This window comes from Bison bison, unplaced genomic scaffold, assembly GCF_000754665.1.
Source record: "Bison bison bison isolate TAMUID 2011002044 unplaced genomic scaffold, Bison_UMD1.0 scf7180017864313, whole genome shotgun sequence".
Taxonomy (NCBI): domain Eukaryota; kingdom Metazoa; phylum Chordata; class Mammalia; order Artiodactyla; family Bovidae; genus Bison; species Bison bison.
In genome coordinates, this window is record NW_011494885.1 from 847,615 (window position 1) to 864,067 (window position 16,453).

The 16,453-nt window shown below is 45.0% G+C and overlaps 1 protein-coding gene across 1 annotated transcript; it reads right to left on the minus strand.

The window, feature by feature from the left end:
• Positions 1-63: 63 nt before the first annotated feature.
• ETHE1 (ethylmalonic encephalopathy 1) lies at positions 64-16,433 on the minus strand. The gene is made up of 6 exons (XM_010852545.1): positions 16,022-16,433; positions 15,714-15,862; positions 2,706-2,835; positions 1,443-1,532; positions 488-604; positions 64-277 (listed from the first exon to the last, which is right to left on the minus strand). Exons 1-6 carry the CDS (start codon positions 16,164-16,166, stop codon positions 225-227), a joined length of 684 nt encoding a protein of 227 aa, XP_010850847.1. The 5' UTR covers positions 16,167-16,433; the 3' UTR covers positions 64-224.
• Positions 16,434-16,453: the final 20 nt, after the last annotated feature.

Below are 16,453 nucleotides of genomic sequence, written 5' to 3' on the forward strand. Positions count from 1 at the left end.
AGAACTAACCGCAGATACCTCAGCCCAGAAACCCACTGGTTCCCCCAGAAAACAGAAGTCAGATTCAGAGAAGGGAAAAAAAAAAGATGTTTATTTAAGAAGCTTGAGGGGGCTAGTAAGGGAGGGGAAGAGGAGAGAGGCCCCAGTGATGGCACGGCTCCCCTCACCCCACCTAGTGCATTCTTAACGGATGTGAGCTGTGAGCGCCTGAGAGTCAGGGTCGGTCAGGAAGGGGGTGTCTGGATCCCACAGCGCATGTTAGCTGGAACAGCAAAGTCTGAAACGAAGAAGCCAATAGTGAAACAAAGGGGCCCAAGCAGACCATGCGGCTTCCCCTCTGCCCCACTGGGGACCCAGACATCCTAATAGCTCTTCTTCTTTGAGAAACTAAGAGTCCAGACCCTCAGCACCTCCTCCCTCACACCCAGGTGTCCAGACCCCCAGCTCCTTCCCTCAGATCCAGGAGTCCAGATCCTCAGCCACTCACCTATCTGCTGAGGTTTAGGCAGGTTCAGTTTGTCCATGACCTTGACAAACTCCTCACAGCTGAGGGTGAGCCGAGGGTTCAGAGTCCGCTCCTCCTCCACAGTGGACACTGTGAGCCCTAATGGCCAAGGGAGTGGGGAGGAATGTCAAATTGTCCAGTGCCTCTGGCCTCCCAGAACTACATTTCCCAGGAGGCCTCAGGATATCTTTCTGGCCCAGGACTAACAGATTGCTTTCCCACTAACCAATAGGCACTATGGGAAATGTAGTTTCCCAGTTCCTTAAGTTCTATAAGAAAGTCCCAGGAAAGCCTATGCCTTCCGGAATTCTAGGCTTTGCCAACAAAGGTTCGTCTAGTCAAAGCTATGGTTTTTCCTGTGGTCATGTATGGATGTGAGAGTTGGACTGTGAAGAAGGCTGAGCGCCGAAGAATTGATGCTTTTGAACTGTGGTGTTGGAGAAGACTCTTGAGAGTCCCTTGGACTGCAAGGTGATCCAACCAGTCCATTCTGAAGGAGATCAGCCCTGGGATTTCTTTGGAAGAAATGATGCTAAAGCTAAAACTCCAGTACTTTGGCCACCTCATGCGAAGAGTTGACTCATTGGAAAAGACCCTGATGCTGGGAGGGATTGGGGGCAGGGGGAGAAGGGGACGACAGAGGATGAGATGGCTGGATGGCATCACCGACTCAATGGACATGGGTTTGATTGAACTCCGGGAGTTGGTGATGGACAGGGAGGCCTGGCGTGCTGCGATTCATGGGGTCGCAAAGAGTCGGACACAACTGAGCCACTGAACTGAACTGACCCTCAGTATACCTCAGCACTTGATCTTTTTAGCCAGAGGAATTCCTGGGAATTGTAGTCCAAGAGCCACACGAGGATTATAGCAGTTCAGTGCTCCCTCTCAAATGCTAAATTATGTAAATCCCACACCTCCTCCAGGAAGCCCTCACCGTGGTAATCATGAGCAGGGTAGATCAGGCAGTTTCCTGGAAGAGTGAAGATCTTTTCATGAACTGAATGGTACAAGGTCTTAGCACAGCCTGGGGAAGGAAAAGTCAGAGGTCAGTGGAACAACAGGTTGAGAGAAGCTCTCAAACTGCTTCCCTTCAGGAAGAAGACAGGAGGATAAAAATCACTGTAGCTAAACCTTCTCCCTCATTTTCTGTCAGTAGCCAACCCTTTGTGTAGAGGAGAGTGAAGGGAATTCTAGGTAAGTGGAACAACACACGCAAAGACTTGGGGAATGGTAAGAATTCAGCATGACTGTAAAGAAGGTTGGGATAGGACCCTGAAGCACCAAGTCCCATCACTCTGGGGGTGCTAAGAAAGGATTCTGGGCAGGGAAAGTGGACTAGAAGGTAAGAAATTGAAGACATGAGGCAAAGGAGGATAGAGCCATAGTTTTGGCAAGAAGCTCCGAGTCCTAAACTGGGACAGGAGCAAACCTCTCAGAATGTTCTGCCATCTTTTCTTTGATCTCATGACTGTGTTGGGGATGAATAAATGGAAGATTAGGAGCTTCAGAGAGAAAAAGACAGAGACCAAGATGGAAAGATAAGGAAAGAGGAAGCAAGAAGCAGCCTGGGGACGTGGCTACCCACAGCCAGCTCACTAGGGCTGTCTCTTTTCTCTCATCCAGCGTCACCCTGCAAGGTGGCTGAATCCTCCCAATCTAGTGTCCCCCCCATTCACACACGTACTCAAAGGGCAGCTGAACCCTGACACTGTGAAACTAAACATCCTTCCCATAGTGAAACTCCTTAATGTAACTGCCCCAGCAGCTATACCCCAAATGTAACATCGTGCGTGCACGCTCAGTCACTCAGTGGTGTCCAACTCTTTGAAACCCCATGGACTGTAGCTTGTCAAGTTCCTCTGCCTATGGGATTTTTCAGGCAAGAATACTGGAGTGGATTGCAATTTCCTCCTCCAGGGGATCTTCCTGATCCAGGGATCAAACCAGCATCTCCTGAGTCTCCTGAATTGGCAGGAAGATTCTTTACTGCTGAGCCACCAGGGAAGCCCAATGTAACATCACCCCCTAGCAATTAAACCACTGAACCTAACCACCTCCTAGCAGCTAAACTCCTTGAGTCTAATGCTAATCCCCTAAAAATCTAACATTTGTTCATTCATTCTTACAATGGACACTTAAAATCCTGGCATTCACATAACCATACTAAAATCTTGGGTCAGGGAAAAGGGCCTGTGACCTTGCTGGAAGTCTGTCCGCCCACACCCTCGGATAAGCAGGGCGTCTCCAGTGAAGGCCATGCTGTGGTCGTTCAAGACGAAGGTGACACAGCCAGGGGTGTGGCCAGGGCTGGCCCGGGTCTCCAAGGCCTGGCAGAGAAGGAAAGTACAAAGAGTCACCAATAAGCCTATGGTTTTACACTCATGGTAAAACTGGCCTCAGATGCTCCCACCTCATCCCAGGGTCACATTTAGATAATGTGTACTTTTTTTTTGATTAAAAAAAAAATGTAAGTTAGATCCTAGACTCAAACGTCACTCCAGAGTAAACCCCCAATGAATTACAAACTTAAAACAAGGAATTAAAATCATAAAACTAGAACAACAAACATACAAAGAAATAGGAGGCTGGCCAAGAAGTTCACTCAGGAAGTTTTTAGCCAACTCGATATATGATCTCTGGTTAGAGAAGAACATTCTCTTAAAAGGCTTAAATCATTAAGGGAAAGATCAGTGGTTTGAATTTTAATAAATTTGAGGTTTCAGAATGGCAACAACATCATAAACAAAATTTAAAGGAAATCAACACGCTGGCAAAATATTTTTGTAGCACATACATACCAGACAGTAGTCAGGATACTTTATGTACTAACGGATCTTACATATCAGTAAGAAAAAGGTAAGCACACTAATAAATATGAAATACTAAACAGTCATTTAAAATTATGTCATTGAAATAAAATTTAATGATGCTATACACAAATATTTAATGGCATGAAAAAATGTTTACTAGCCAGTAAGTGCACAAAAACAGGTTACAAAGCAACTTAATGTCTATTTTTAAAAATTTATTAATTAACTCCAAGTATTTTTTTCTTTAGACTCCTCCTATATTATCTTTTTGTTTTACAGTGAACATGCCATTTTGTAATCAAAAATAAAACACAAAATTCAGGATAAACTAAATAAACACTTAAAAAAACCAAAATTCTAGAAGGAAATATAAAAGAATAGATCTATATTTATAGATACATATTATATTAATGTTTATATAACATTATGCATATATATAATATATTATATATTACATATGTATATACATAAAATCTTGAGGAAGAAAAGGTTTTTCTAAGCACAGTAGGAAATCCTGAGGCCACAAGGAAAAACAGGGACCACATAGTTTAACTTCATTATAGAAAAGGAAAATCAGAGCGACAAAACAAAAAAGCTCAGAGACAATATTAGCAGCATGTATAAGAAAGTGTTATAAAACCAGAATATCTGAACAGCTTCTAAACATCAATAAGAATCCCCAAAGAAAACTGGCTACATAAAAGAACAGGCAATTCAGGGAAGAGGGAACAAACATCTGAAAAGATGTTTGATCCCCTTTAAAAAAGGGCAGGGAGAGAGAGGTTTAAAATAAATTTTAAAACCTTTATTTTTCATTTATCAGATTGGCAACTGTCAGAGTTGCTCAGGGTGTTTGAGACAAACCCTTTCATCCTCTCAATGTGAGTACAACTCAGAAAAGCCATTTTAGACGGCAGCTAAGCAGCGTCTCGGAGAAGGTGATGGCACCCCACTTTAGTACTCTTGCCTGGAAAATCCCATGGATGGAGGAGCCTGGTAGGCTGCAGTCCACGGGGTTTCGAGGAGTCGGACACAACTGAGCGACTTCACTTTCACTTTTCACTTTCATGCATTGGAGAAGGAAATGGCAACCCACTCCAGTGTTCTTGCCTGGAGAATCCCAGGGACGGGGGAGCCTGGTGGGCTGCCATCCATGGGGTCACACAGAGTCGGACACGACTGAAGTGACTTAGCAGCAGCAGCAGCAGGCAGCGTCTAGCAACATCTCAAAGGCACATATTTTCTGACCTCTCAAAGCCACTACTAAGGCCTTGCTGTTAAGCACAACCAACACATGAGCACAAAGACACCACCCAGGGAGCCCTGATTATCTAAATCCCCACACTCAGTTCAGTGAAGCAACTGTCAGAAAAAAAACTATTACCCCAGTGATTTAACAATCACCTATGAGATTAGTTTCCACTCACATATGACTCCTCCTCTCTTAATAGAGGCTCCTCCCACCAGTTAGCATCCTTGTCCAGGGCAGTCATCTGCTAATTATCAAAGGACACTATGTGCAGACTCTATATCCACATCCGATATCTGTTTTAACCTTCCCCACTCACAGATCTCCAGTTTGGTTTGGGGCATCAGTGTGCCCAGCAGAAGCACTTTCCCAGTCTCCCTGACAGCTTGAGTGGCCTCTGGCACAGTTCTCTGGCCAGTAAGATCTCAGCAAGTATCCTGAGAAATTCTGGGAAAGCTTTTCCCTTCCTAATAAAAAGGGACTGGCACTTGCCCTTTCCACTTCATCTGGCTCTGAACACAAGATGTGATGGCTGGAGTTGCAGCAGCTATCTTGCAACCATGAAGGAAAAAAAGCCAAGATAATCAATCCCACAAATGATGGTGATGCCAAATCAGAGAATAACTACCTTCTTCCAAATTTCCTGTTATAGGAAAAAGTGAAACTGTTTGTTCAAGCCACTGTATGTTTTTTTCAGTTACTATCTGCCAAACTAGGGTATATAAGTACAAAGGGAAATCACAAATCTTGCAAAATCTTGTGGGAAAAAGCATATCCCCTGGCCCCTCAAAGTAATATTGCCTTTTGGTAGTAGAGGAATGATATTTCACTTTTAATTTTGTATGTTTCCATACTCTCTGAATTTTTTAAACAAAAAGCATGGAAATTTTTGAACTAAAAAAGGGGATGATATTCAGGAGAAATGTTCAAAATATTTAACTTTGGTTATAACAAAGCTATAACAAACCTAGACAGTGTGTTAAAAAGCAAAGACATTACTTTGGTGAAAAAGGTCCATATGGTCAAGGCTATGGTGTTTCCATTAGTCACGTACAGATGTGAGAGCTGAACACTAAAGAAGGCTGAGCACAGAAGAATTGATGCTTTTGAACTGTGATGCTGGAGAAGACTCTTGAGAGTCCCTTGGAAAGCAAGGAGATCAAACCAGTCAATCTTAAAGGAAACCAACCCTGAATACTCTTTGGAAGGTCTGATGCTGAAGCTGAAGTTTCAATACTTTGTCCACCTGATGCAAACAGCTGACTCATTAGAAAAGACCCTGATGCTGGGAAAGATTGAAGGCAGAAGGAGATGAGGGTGACAAAGGATGAGATAGCTGGATGGTATCACCGATTCAATGGACATGGACTTGGGTAAACTCGGGGAGATGGTGAGAGGCAGGGAAGCCTGGCGTCCTGCAATCCGTGGGGCCACAAAGAGTTGGATATGACTTGGCAACTGAATAACAACAACAACAAATAACATGGGTATTGGCCAATCAGAAGGGCGTCAGTTGTAAACAACCAGTAATTAGAGTATATAAGGGCTTCCCTGGTGGCTCAGCCGCAGAGAATCCGCCTGCAATGCAGGAGCCCTGGGTTCAGTCCCTGGGTCGGGAAGATTCCCTAGAGAAGGAAATGGCAACCCACTCCAGTATTCTTGCCTGGGAAACCCCATGGACAGAGGAGCCTGGCTGGGTCCACAGGGTTGCAAAAGAATCGGAGCAACTAAACAACATTTAGAGCATGTACAGTTGACCCTTGAATAACTCAGATTTGAACTGTGCAAGTCCATATATAGGAGGATTTTTTTTCAGTAGTAAGAACTACAGTACTACCCAATCTGGCTTAGCGAATCCATGGATGTGGAGAAAACACAGATGGAAGGACCGACTGTATTAAGATATATCCCGATTTTTGAATGTGGGGAAGGTCAGTGGCCCTAACTCCCTGAGTTGTTCAAGGGTCAACAGTATATGGCATATTAATTATGTGATGTGTATAAATTAAACAAAATCTTAATATAAATTGAACACAATCCTGCTTGCCACAGGGATCAAAATCTCCTAGGCCCTTAATGACCAAGTCTGTGTCACAGGTGGCTTTGCTAATGGTCAGCCTCCCTATTTATCTTTCCCTTCTCTGGAATATCTAGAATTTACCATCTCTATCAACCCCCATAATCCTGTCCATCCCAAGCCTCACCTGCTTGGGCCAACCACCAGCCTCCTCCCTGGCCTACCAGCCTCCAATCTACCTCCTACATGACCTGAGGGAGCTTTTCTACTACCCAGATCCAATTTTGTCCCTATCTGCTCAAAACTCATCCTGGGGGAGGGGGGTTCAAGAGGGAGGGGACACATATATTCCTATGGCTGATTCATGTTGATACATGGCAGAAATGAATACCATGTTTTAAAGCAATTATCCTCCAATTAAAAATAAATAATTGTTTTTCAATCCAACAATTAAAAAACAAAAAAACCTTTCCCAGGCTCCCAGTGGCCCTGGGACAGAGTTTCAGCTCTTCAGCCCCGGCTCTGGTGCCTGCTCACGTTCCCAGTCCCATGTCCTATGACATCCGCCTTTCCCCAGCTACTTTGAATCCCAGAGTCATTGCCAGAAAACACCAGGCTTCTCCACACTTTTTTTGCCCCTGCAATTCTCTCTTCTCCCATCAGTCTGGTCTGCCTACTTTTTACGAGCCTGATTGACTCCTTTTCCTTTGTCAAGGCTCTCTTCTAAGGCCTTGACATGACTGAATTCATTCAGACCTCACACATCATTACTCGGTAAGCATCATTCCTGTCCCCACTCTACAGATGAGGAAACTGAGGCACGGGATGCGAATGAACGAACTACACGTGATGATACGGATGAATCTCACAGACATAACCATGAGCCTAAACAAAAAAGTGGGGCAGACATAAAGAGGGAAGTGGAGAGGCAGAGGATAAAGTGGGAAATCTCAGAGTGCCTGGTACACAGGAAGGTAAGTGGTATTTCATGAAGCTGAGGTTTCAGTGCTGACCCCAGATGTAAAATATTTCTCTCTCAGTGAAAGCACATGGATTAGTGGTTAAGAGCAGTCCCTGGAGCCATATGACATGGGCTGTAAATTTGGCTCTGCTATTATTAGCTGTGTGACCTTGGGCAAGCTATTTCACCTGTCTGGGCTTCTCTGCTCATTTGTAAAATGGGGATAATTGTCCCCACTTCATAGGGCTATTATAAAGATTAAATTATTTCATGTATGTAAAGCATTTTAAAAATGCTCAGGAAATTCCCTGACAGTCCCGTGGTTAGGACTCCATATCCTCCCTGCCAAGGGCCAGGGTTTGATCCCTGGTCACAGGGACGGGGGAGCCTGATGGGCTGCTGTCTATGGGGTTGCACAGAGTCGGACACAACTGAAGCGACTTAGCAGCAGCAGCAGCAGGTAACTGAGATCCTACAAGCCAAGTGGCACAGCCAAAAAATTAAAATGCCTGACATACAATAATTTCTGTATTATAAATAAGAATAATGTTTTAAAATTCTAAAATACTGATCTAGTGGAACCACCAAACCTCCTGGGTTCAAATCCTGGCTCAGCCAACTTTCTCAGTATAATTTTTGGGGAAGTCACTTTTCCTCTCTGCACTCCCTTCTCTGTAAAATGGGAAAATACTTCTGATCTAACTACAGGGATGTTGTTGTTTAGTCACAAAGTCGTGTCTGTCTCTTTGCGACCCCAAGGACTGTAGCCCACCAGGCTCCTCTGTCCATGGGATTTCCCAGGCAAGAATACTGCAGTGGGTGGCCATTTCCTTCTCTAAGGGGATCTTCCCAACCCAGGGATCTAACTTGCGTCTCCTGCATTGCAGGCGGTTTCTTTACCCCTGAGCCATCAGGGAATCCCTACTACGTGGTTAGGAAGGTTTAATGAGATTTATCTGTCAGAGAAGACACAGTGGAGGGTCAAGAACCAGGTTCAGCCATAGTAATGCTTCGTCTGGACTGCTCAGTAGTTATTAAAAGTCTGAATTTGCTGTTGACCCTTATCATTTGGAGGATTTCTCAAAAATGTATATTTGTAGCTTCTAATTTTAAAAAAGACTGAGAGAAGGGCTTCCGTGGTGGCTCAGTGGTGAAGAATCCTCCTGCCAATGCAGGAGACATGAGTTTGATTCCTCATCCAGGAAGATCCCACATGCCATGGAGCCCTTGTGCCACAACTACCAAGCCTATGAGTCGCTCAGAGCCTGGGAGTTGCAACCATTGAGCCCGCTGAACTCTTTGAGATCCTATGGGCTGCAGCACACCAGCCTTCTTTGTCCTTCACTATCTCATAGAGTTTGCTCAAACTCATGTACATTGAGTTCTAGACTAAAGGAGACTAAATACACATACCAGCCAAATGCCATGTATGAACTTTGATTGGGTCCTATTTAATAAAAGAATAGCTATAAAAATTATGCTTTTGAACTGTGGTGTTGGAGAAGACTCTTGAGAGTCCCTTGGACTGCTAGGAGATCCAACCAGTTCATCCTAAAGGAGATCAGTCCTGGGTGTTCATTGGAAGGACTGATGTTGAAGCTAAAACTCCAATACTTTGGCCACCTGATGCAAAGTGCTGACTGATTTGAAAAGACCCTGATGCTAGGAAAGACTGAGGGCAGGAGGAGAAGGGGACGACAGACGATGAGATGGCTGGATGGCATCACTGACTCAATGGACATGGGTTTGGGTGGACTCCAGGAGTTGGTGATGGACAGGGAGGCCTGGAGTGTTGCAGTTCATGGGGTCAAAGAGTCGGACATGACTGAGCAACTGAACTGAACTGATAAAAATGATTCCTGATAAAATAGGGAAATTTGAACATGGGCTAGATTTCAGAACTATTTAAGAATTTAAGAACATGTCTATGTTGTTAGACATGACAGAGATTTTTTAAAAAGAATGGTTCTCAAGGTGGTGTCGTAGAGTGAACCCTCAGGGTCTGCAAGATCAACACTATTAAACTATTTTCACAATGGTGTGAAGAGGCCTTTTGTCCTTTTTCACTCCCATGAGAATTCAGTGGAGTTTTCCAGAAGCTACATAACCTGTGATGATGTCATCACTCTGACAGCTGGGTGCTTGTGTATGCTTGTGTTTTTAAAAAAAGTCTCAGTTTCAACTTCTGATACAGTAAATGTTTTTTGCATATCAGAATACTTATGTTTTCTATTTAAAACTGAGATATGATTGACATATAACCAATACAGTAAATATTAACAGACAGAATCCAGGTAAACAAGAGCTTTTTAGGGCCCTCCATAAACCCCATGAACTGTAGCCCACCAGTCTCCTCTGTCCATGAGATTTCCCAGGCAAGAATACTGGAGTGGGTAGCCATTCCCTTCTCCAGGGGGTCTTCCCAACTTAGGGATCAAACCCCCACCTCCCACAATGCAGGCAGATTTTTTACCATCTGAGCCACCAGGGAGGCCCTTTATAACTTTTAAGAGGGTTAAGGAATCCTCAGATCAAAACGTTTGAGTTTGAGAACCGCTGATATGGGAAAACAATCTTAGAAGTCTTTAAGGGGGAAAAGTCTGCAACTTAGCTTTTGACTACAAAAGGAGGAAAAAAGTATTAATATATACACATGAGACAGAAATAAAGCAAAGTAGTAAAAATGTCAGCAACCGGTAAACATCAGAGAAAAGATATGAGACTATTAACTGTACTATTCTTTTGATTTACTACAGTTTTGAGAATACTAAAAATAAAAAGTTGTGGGTGGGGGCAGCTAACATGGTGACCCAGCCCAGCCTCGCCTGTTCCTGAAACCTGAGTAATCCTCTGCAGGGATTCTGTGGGACCCACCTAACCCCACATTCTTTTCAAAAATTTATTCTTCCCGTTCATGATGCATCAAGGGCGTAATACAGCTCCACAGCTGCCCTTTCGCCTATTTCCTGCAGAAATGTGCCTGCTAAGCCGGCTTCAGTCATGTCTGACTCTTTGTGATCCTATGGACTGCAGCCGCCAGGCTCCTCTGTCCATGGGATTCTCCAGGCAAGAAAACTGGAGTGGGTTGCCATGCCCTTCTCCAGGGGATCTTCTCCACCCAGGGATCGAATCCACATCTCTTATGCCTCCTGCACTAGCAGGCAGGTTCTTTACCATTGCGCCACCAACTGCCTGTTATGACCTAGCCTCGGAAGTCAGGCAGGATCACACCTGGGAAGCCCTTCCCTGCAGATGTGGTGCCTTAGAAAACCATCAGCGAAACTCAACAGGAGATGCACGCAAGCACAAGGCTCCTTCGCCTGGCAGTTCCCATGGCCCGCACTGCCCCCTGGTGGCAAGTAAGCGCTAGCCTTTTCCCACTTGGTTCTCAAGTTCATTTCTCTGCTCCATTATTTAAAAAGCACTTGGTTATGGTATAACTAACTGCTGTTTCTATACCCGCTAAACTTGAAGATCTAAAGCGTCATTTTCCATTGTAGCTAAATACTCTAAAGTTTCATCAGCTAAACTTTCTTTCTTTTGCGAAAAAAATTAAATTTATTTGTTCTGCTTAGGGGACCTGGTACTTAAAAATGCATCAAAAAATAAGATGGACGCTGTGTTGTACACATGAAACTAACAAGATACTGTAAACCAACTATACTTCGATTAAAAAAATAAGATTAAGTGATAGATAGATAGAGGCATATGCTGTAAATGTTTTTTCAACTTTTATGTATGCTGCAAGTTTTTCATAAAAATGTTGGTGGCGGGGGTTAGACTTGTTCTGGGGCTTCCTGGTAGCTCAGCTGGTAAAGAATCTACCTGCAATGCAGGAGACCCCAGTTCGATTCCTGGGTTGGGAAGATCCCCTGGAGAATCCCCACTCCAGTATTCTTGGGCTTCCCTGATGGCTCAGAAGGTAAAGAATCCACCTGCAATGTGGGAGACCTGGGTTTGATTTCTGAGTTGGGAAGTCCCCCTGGAGGAGGGCATGGCAACCCACTGAAGTATTCTTACCTGGAGAATCCCATGGACAGAGGAGCTTGGCAGGCTACAGTCCATGAAATCACAAAGAGTTGGACACGACTGAGCGACCAAGCACAGCACAGCACACAAACCTGTTCTACAATATTTCATTCCAAATAGGAAGAACCACTGAAATCCTCAGGTGGGCCAAATGAGAATCACTTGTGAGGTTTTAAAATACACTGATTTCTGGTGTCTGCCTCAAACAATTAAATCAGAATCTCTTAAGTGGGACCCAGGGATTAGTATCTTGAACAGCAACCTCTCTGCATCAATATATGAAAGTCGCTCAGTCGTGTCTGACTCTTTGCAACCCCATGGGCTTCTGGGCAGGCATTTGGCCTGCCACTTGCTTTTATAAGCCCTGGGAACTAAGAATGGTTTTTCTTTTTCATGGTTGGAAAAAAAAAATCAAAATAAGAATGGCGTTTCATGACACTTAGAAATTATTGAAATCAAATTTTCAGGGGCCATAAATAAGGCTTTAGCGGAGCCCAGCCGTGCTTATTCATGTCTGCACTGTCTATGACTGCTTTCACAGCAGCAGGAGCATTAAGTAGTTACAACAGGGATCATGTGGCCTGCAAAACCAAAAAGGTTTACTATCTGGTCTTGGGCAGAAAAGTGTGCCAGCTACTGCTGTACAACACGAAAGGAAAGAACTACAATTATACAGAAGCATATGTAGAGTGAAGGAAGCAGACACAAAGAGTACACACGGATCCCTGTTTATCAAGTCCAGAACAGACAGAACTAGTCTGATTTTTAAGTCAGAATAGTCCCTTCGTGTGACTGTCAATGGCCAGGAAGGGGGACACGGAAGACTTTTGGGCCAGTGGGCTTGATTTGAATCTGGGCGGTGGATACTCCAGTATAGACATATGTAAAAAATTACCAGGCTGCACGTGTATAATATGAGCCCTTGTTATTATAATATCCATGTTACAATTAAAATTTTTAAAGTGGAGGGGAGAGAAGTGAGGGGGAAGAAAAGTGCCCATCTCCAAAGGTTTATAAAGAACTCAGATGAAAAACAAACAAAAATGCTGAATAATCATAAAGACAGATAGTAAAAAGTGTTGGCGAGGATGTGGAGGAACTGCAACCTTCACACAGGTGATGGGAACATAAGATGGTACAGCCAGGACTTCCCCGGTGGTCCAGTGGTTAAGAATCTGCCTGCTGATGCACAGGATGTGGGTTTGATCCCTGGTCAGGGAACTAAGTTCCCATTTGCTTCCGGGCAGCTACGCTCGTGCACCACCACTAGTGAGCCTGTGAGCTCCAGAGCACACACGCCACACCTAGAGAGAAGCCTGTGGCCATGATGAAAGATCCCACATGCCTCAACTGAGACCCAACACAGCCAAATAAATACATATTTTAAAAAATGTTTATTTAAGGGCTTCTCTGGTGGCCCAGATGGCAAAGAACCTGCCTGAAACGCAGGAGACCCAGGTTCAGTCCATGGGTTGGGAAGATCCCCTGGAGAAGGGAAGGGCAACCCACTCCAGTCTTCTTGCCTGGAGAATCCCATGGACAGAGGAGCCTGGCGGGCTACAGTCCATGGGGTCTCAAAGAGTCGGACATGACTGAGCGACTAACACACACACATTTTTTTTTAAAGATCAATTTGAAAAAAATAAAATTGTGTAGACACTTTGGGTAACAGTTTTGTTTTTTTTTTTTAATTTATTTATTTGGCTGCACTGGATCTTGGTTGAGGCATGTGAACTCTTAGGTATGGCATGTGGGATTTAGGTCCCTGACTAGGGATCGAACCTGCGCCCTCTGCACTGGTAATGCAGAGTTTTAGCCAGTGGACCACCAGGGAAGCCCTGGGTAACAGTTTCTGATAACAGTTTCTCAAACTGTTAAACAAAGTTAGCATATGATCCAGCAATTCCATCCCATGTATACACCCAAGAGAGATGAAAACATACACCCCCACAAAACTTATTCATGAATATTCATAGCAGCATTATTCACAATACCCTTAAAGTGGAAACAATTTAACTGCCCATCAACTGATGAATAAATAAAATGTGATATATCCATTCAATGGAATATTATTCAGTAATAAAAAGAAACAAAACACTGGATACATGTTACAACATGGATGAATCTTGACAAATTGTGGTAAGTGTTACAGTCACAAAGACCACATATTATATGATAGCATTTCTATGAAATATCCAGAATAAGCAAATCTGTAGAGACTGAAAGCAGATTAGTGGTTGCCTACAGCTGTGGGAGCAAAAGAAGGATACACTGGGGTGACAGCTAAGGGGTGCAGAATCTTCGTTCTGGAGTGATGAAAATATTCTAAAATGAACTGTGGTGAAGGGTGTGCAACTCCAAATATACTAAGTCACTGAATATGTATTTCAAATGGGTGAACTGGATGGTATGTGAGCTATATCAATAAAGCTGTTTAAAAAAACCAAGCACTGAGAGTTCCCTGGTGGCCCAGTGGTCTGAACTCCATGCTTCCACTGCTATGAAAAGTGAAAGTGACTCAGTCGTGTTCGATTCTTTGTGATCCCATGGGTCCATACAGTCCATGGAATTCTCCAGGTCAGAATACTGGAGTGGGTAGCCTTTCCCTTCTCCAGGGGATCTTCCCAACCCAGGGATCAAACCCAGGTCTCCCGCATTGCTGGTGGATTCTTTACCAGCTGAGCCACAAGGCAAGCCCAGTGCTGTGGCCCCGGTTTAATCCCTGATCAGGGAACTAAGATCCTGCAAGCTGCTCCACACAACAAAAAAAAGAAAAGCACTTAAACAATCTTCCATAGCTAGAGCCTTCCACACTGATTAACTGAAAACATCACTCACCCAACATAACAAAGGGCTCACCTTGACACATAACTCCAACTGTTTCTAACACCTCTAATGCTTGTTAGAACCTGACTATTAAACACAGTGTATATAAATGTCCAATGCATTTTCTTTTTACTTTCTTCCAGGAAAAGACTTGAAATAAAGAGGCTGTAACCAGTGGAGCTAAACCCTCTGATCCCAAATTAGGAGTCTGAGATTAACATATACACACTACTATACAGAAAATAGGTAACCAACAAAGACCTACTGTATAGCACAGGGAATCCTACTCAATATTTTGTCATAACTCGATATGGGAAAAGAATCTGAAAAAGAATGGGTAACTGAATCACTTTGCTGTACATCTGAAATTAACACAATATTGTAAATCAACTAAATGCCAATATAAAATAAAAATTAAATTTAAAAAGTAATAATAAACCTTCCGATCCCACACACAGACCTCATTTCCGCAAAATCCTGACTCAGATGAACTGACCTCGTTTAGCAAAACCTGGAGGCAAAGTCCTCACCCTGTCATCTAACATTCTGTTTACAAAGCCAGCCAAACTCTCTTCAGACTTTAGCAACTCTGATCAGAAAAGAGTTCTGCCAGCTGTTTCCCCTTCCCCCTGAGGGCAACTCCCCCTAGCACCCTCCTCACCCATCATATTGCCCTGGGTTAAGATTCTGGCCGGAACCCTGCTGATAGGGCTGGTTGCAAAAAAAGGAGGTAGGAATCTTCAGACCATTGCTGTGTGAGGCAATAGCGAGGCTGGAGTTAGGGTGAGGCAAGCAGGCTCCTAAAGGGGTGCAACATTTAAGGAGGCACCCACTCGAAGGTGCCAGCCCTGTCATTTCACAGACGTGAGAATGAGCGCCTCCTTAAGTGTTGCGCCCGAGGCACCTCTCTTGCCTCACCCTAGTTAGTCCTTGCCCTGGGGCTACTGGATGCACCTTCTTCCATCAATGATTTTAGGAAGCCAGGGCTGGGTCTCTCCCTCAACGGTGACCTTGGAATTCCAGCTCCCAGTCAAATATTATGAGACTCCAAGGCCAAAGGAGTTGCCACAAGGTTACAGAAAACTCTTTAAGTGTTGTTGACTTAAGGGGTTCGGTCAAAGACACACCTGCCAGAGACTCCTGGCCCACTTTTCCTCCTGGGTTTATGGTGCCCTCCTCCCAGAGACAGACCAGGAACTCAGGCCTGGCCGCCCCTCCTACAGCAGGTCTCAGAAGCCCAGGCCTCCATCCCCACTTCCCTTTAGCCCAAGAAGTCCAGGCCACCACCCTCTTAGACCCAGCATCCAACTCACGAAGCGCCCGAACTGGATGGAGTCTCCATCCTCAATGTGCCAGTCAGCCTGGGCCCCGCTAAGGCGGGAGATGACAGACTGGCAGCCGGGAAGTAGGGACCGGAGGAGCCCGGAGCCGGTAATGTGGTCCGCATGGCAGTGGGTATTCACTGGGAGAGAGAGGAGGGCCAGGTCCGGGAGGGCACAGAGAGGACCCGGGATCCCCAGCCTCAAGCCCCCGCCCGCCCTGAGACCCAGGAGTCCGGGTCTCCGGCTTCCCGCTCCAAGCTGCGCCCCACGCCCTCAGACCCCAGGAGCTCCACACTGACCCGCATACAGCAGCCGCAGCCCCAGCTCCTTGACCAACTGGGCATCTCGTTGCGCTGTCTCCAGAACCGGGTCGATCAGAACCGCCTCTCGGGACTCTCGGTCCCCCAGAAGATAAGTATAGGTGCAGCTCTTGGGCTCAAACATCTGGGAAGCGGGGCGGGTACAGCTGAGAGCACAGAATCGGACTTCCACTCATTGCAGACCCAGGAGTCCAGGCCTCAACTCGATTGTCTTCCTAAGATCCCGGCCCAGAAACTCCAGACCCGTTTTACTCCAGGAGTCAGGAGTCTGGGACCCCTGCACCTTACTTTGTCTAAACCAAAGAATCCCAACATCCATCCGTCCCCAAATTTGGGTTCCCATCACCCATTCTGAAATAGAAGCAGGATTCCGGCCCCAAGTCCGGAGGATTCCAGAACCACCCGCCCCCC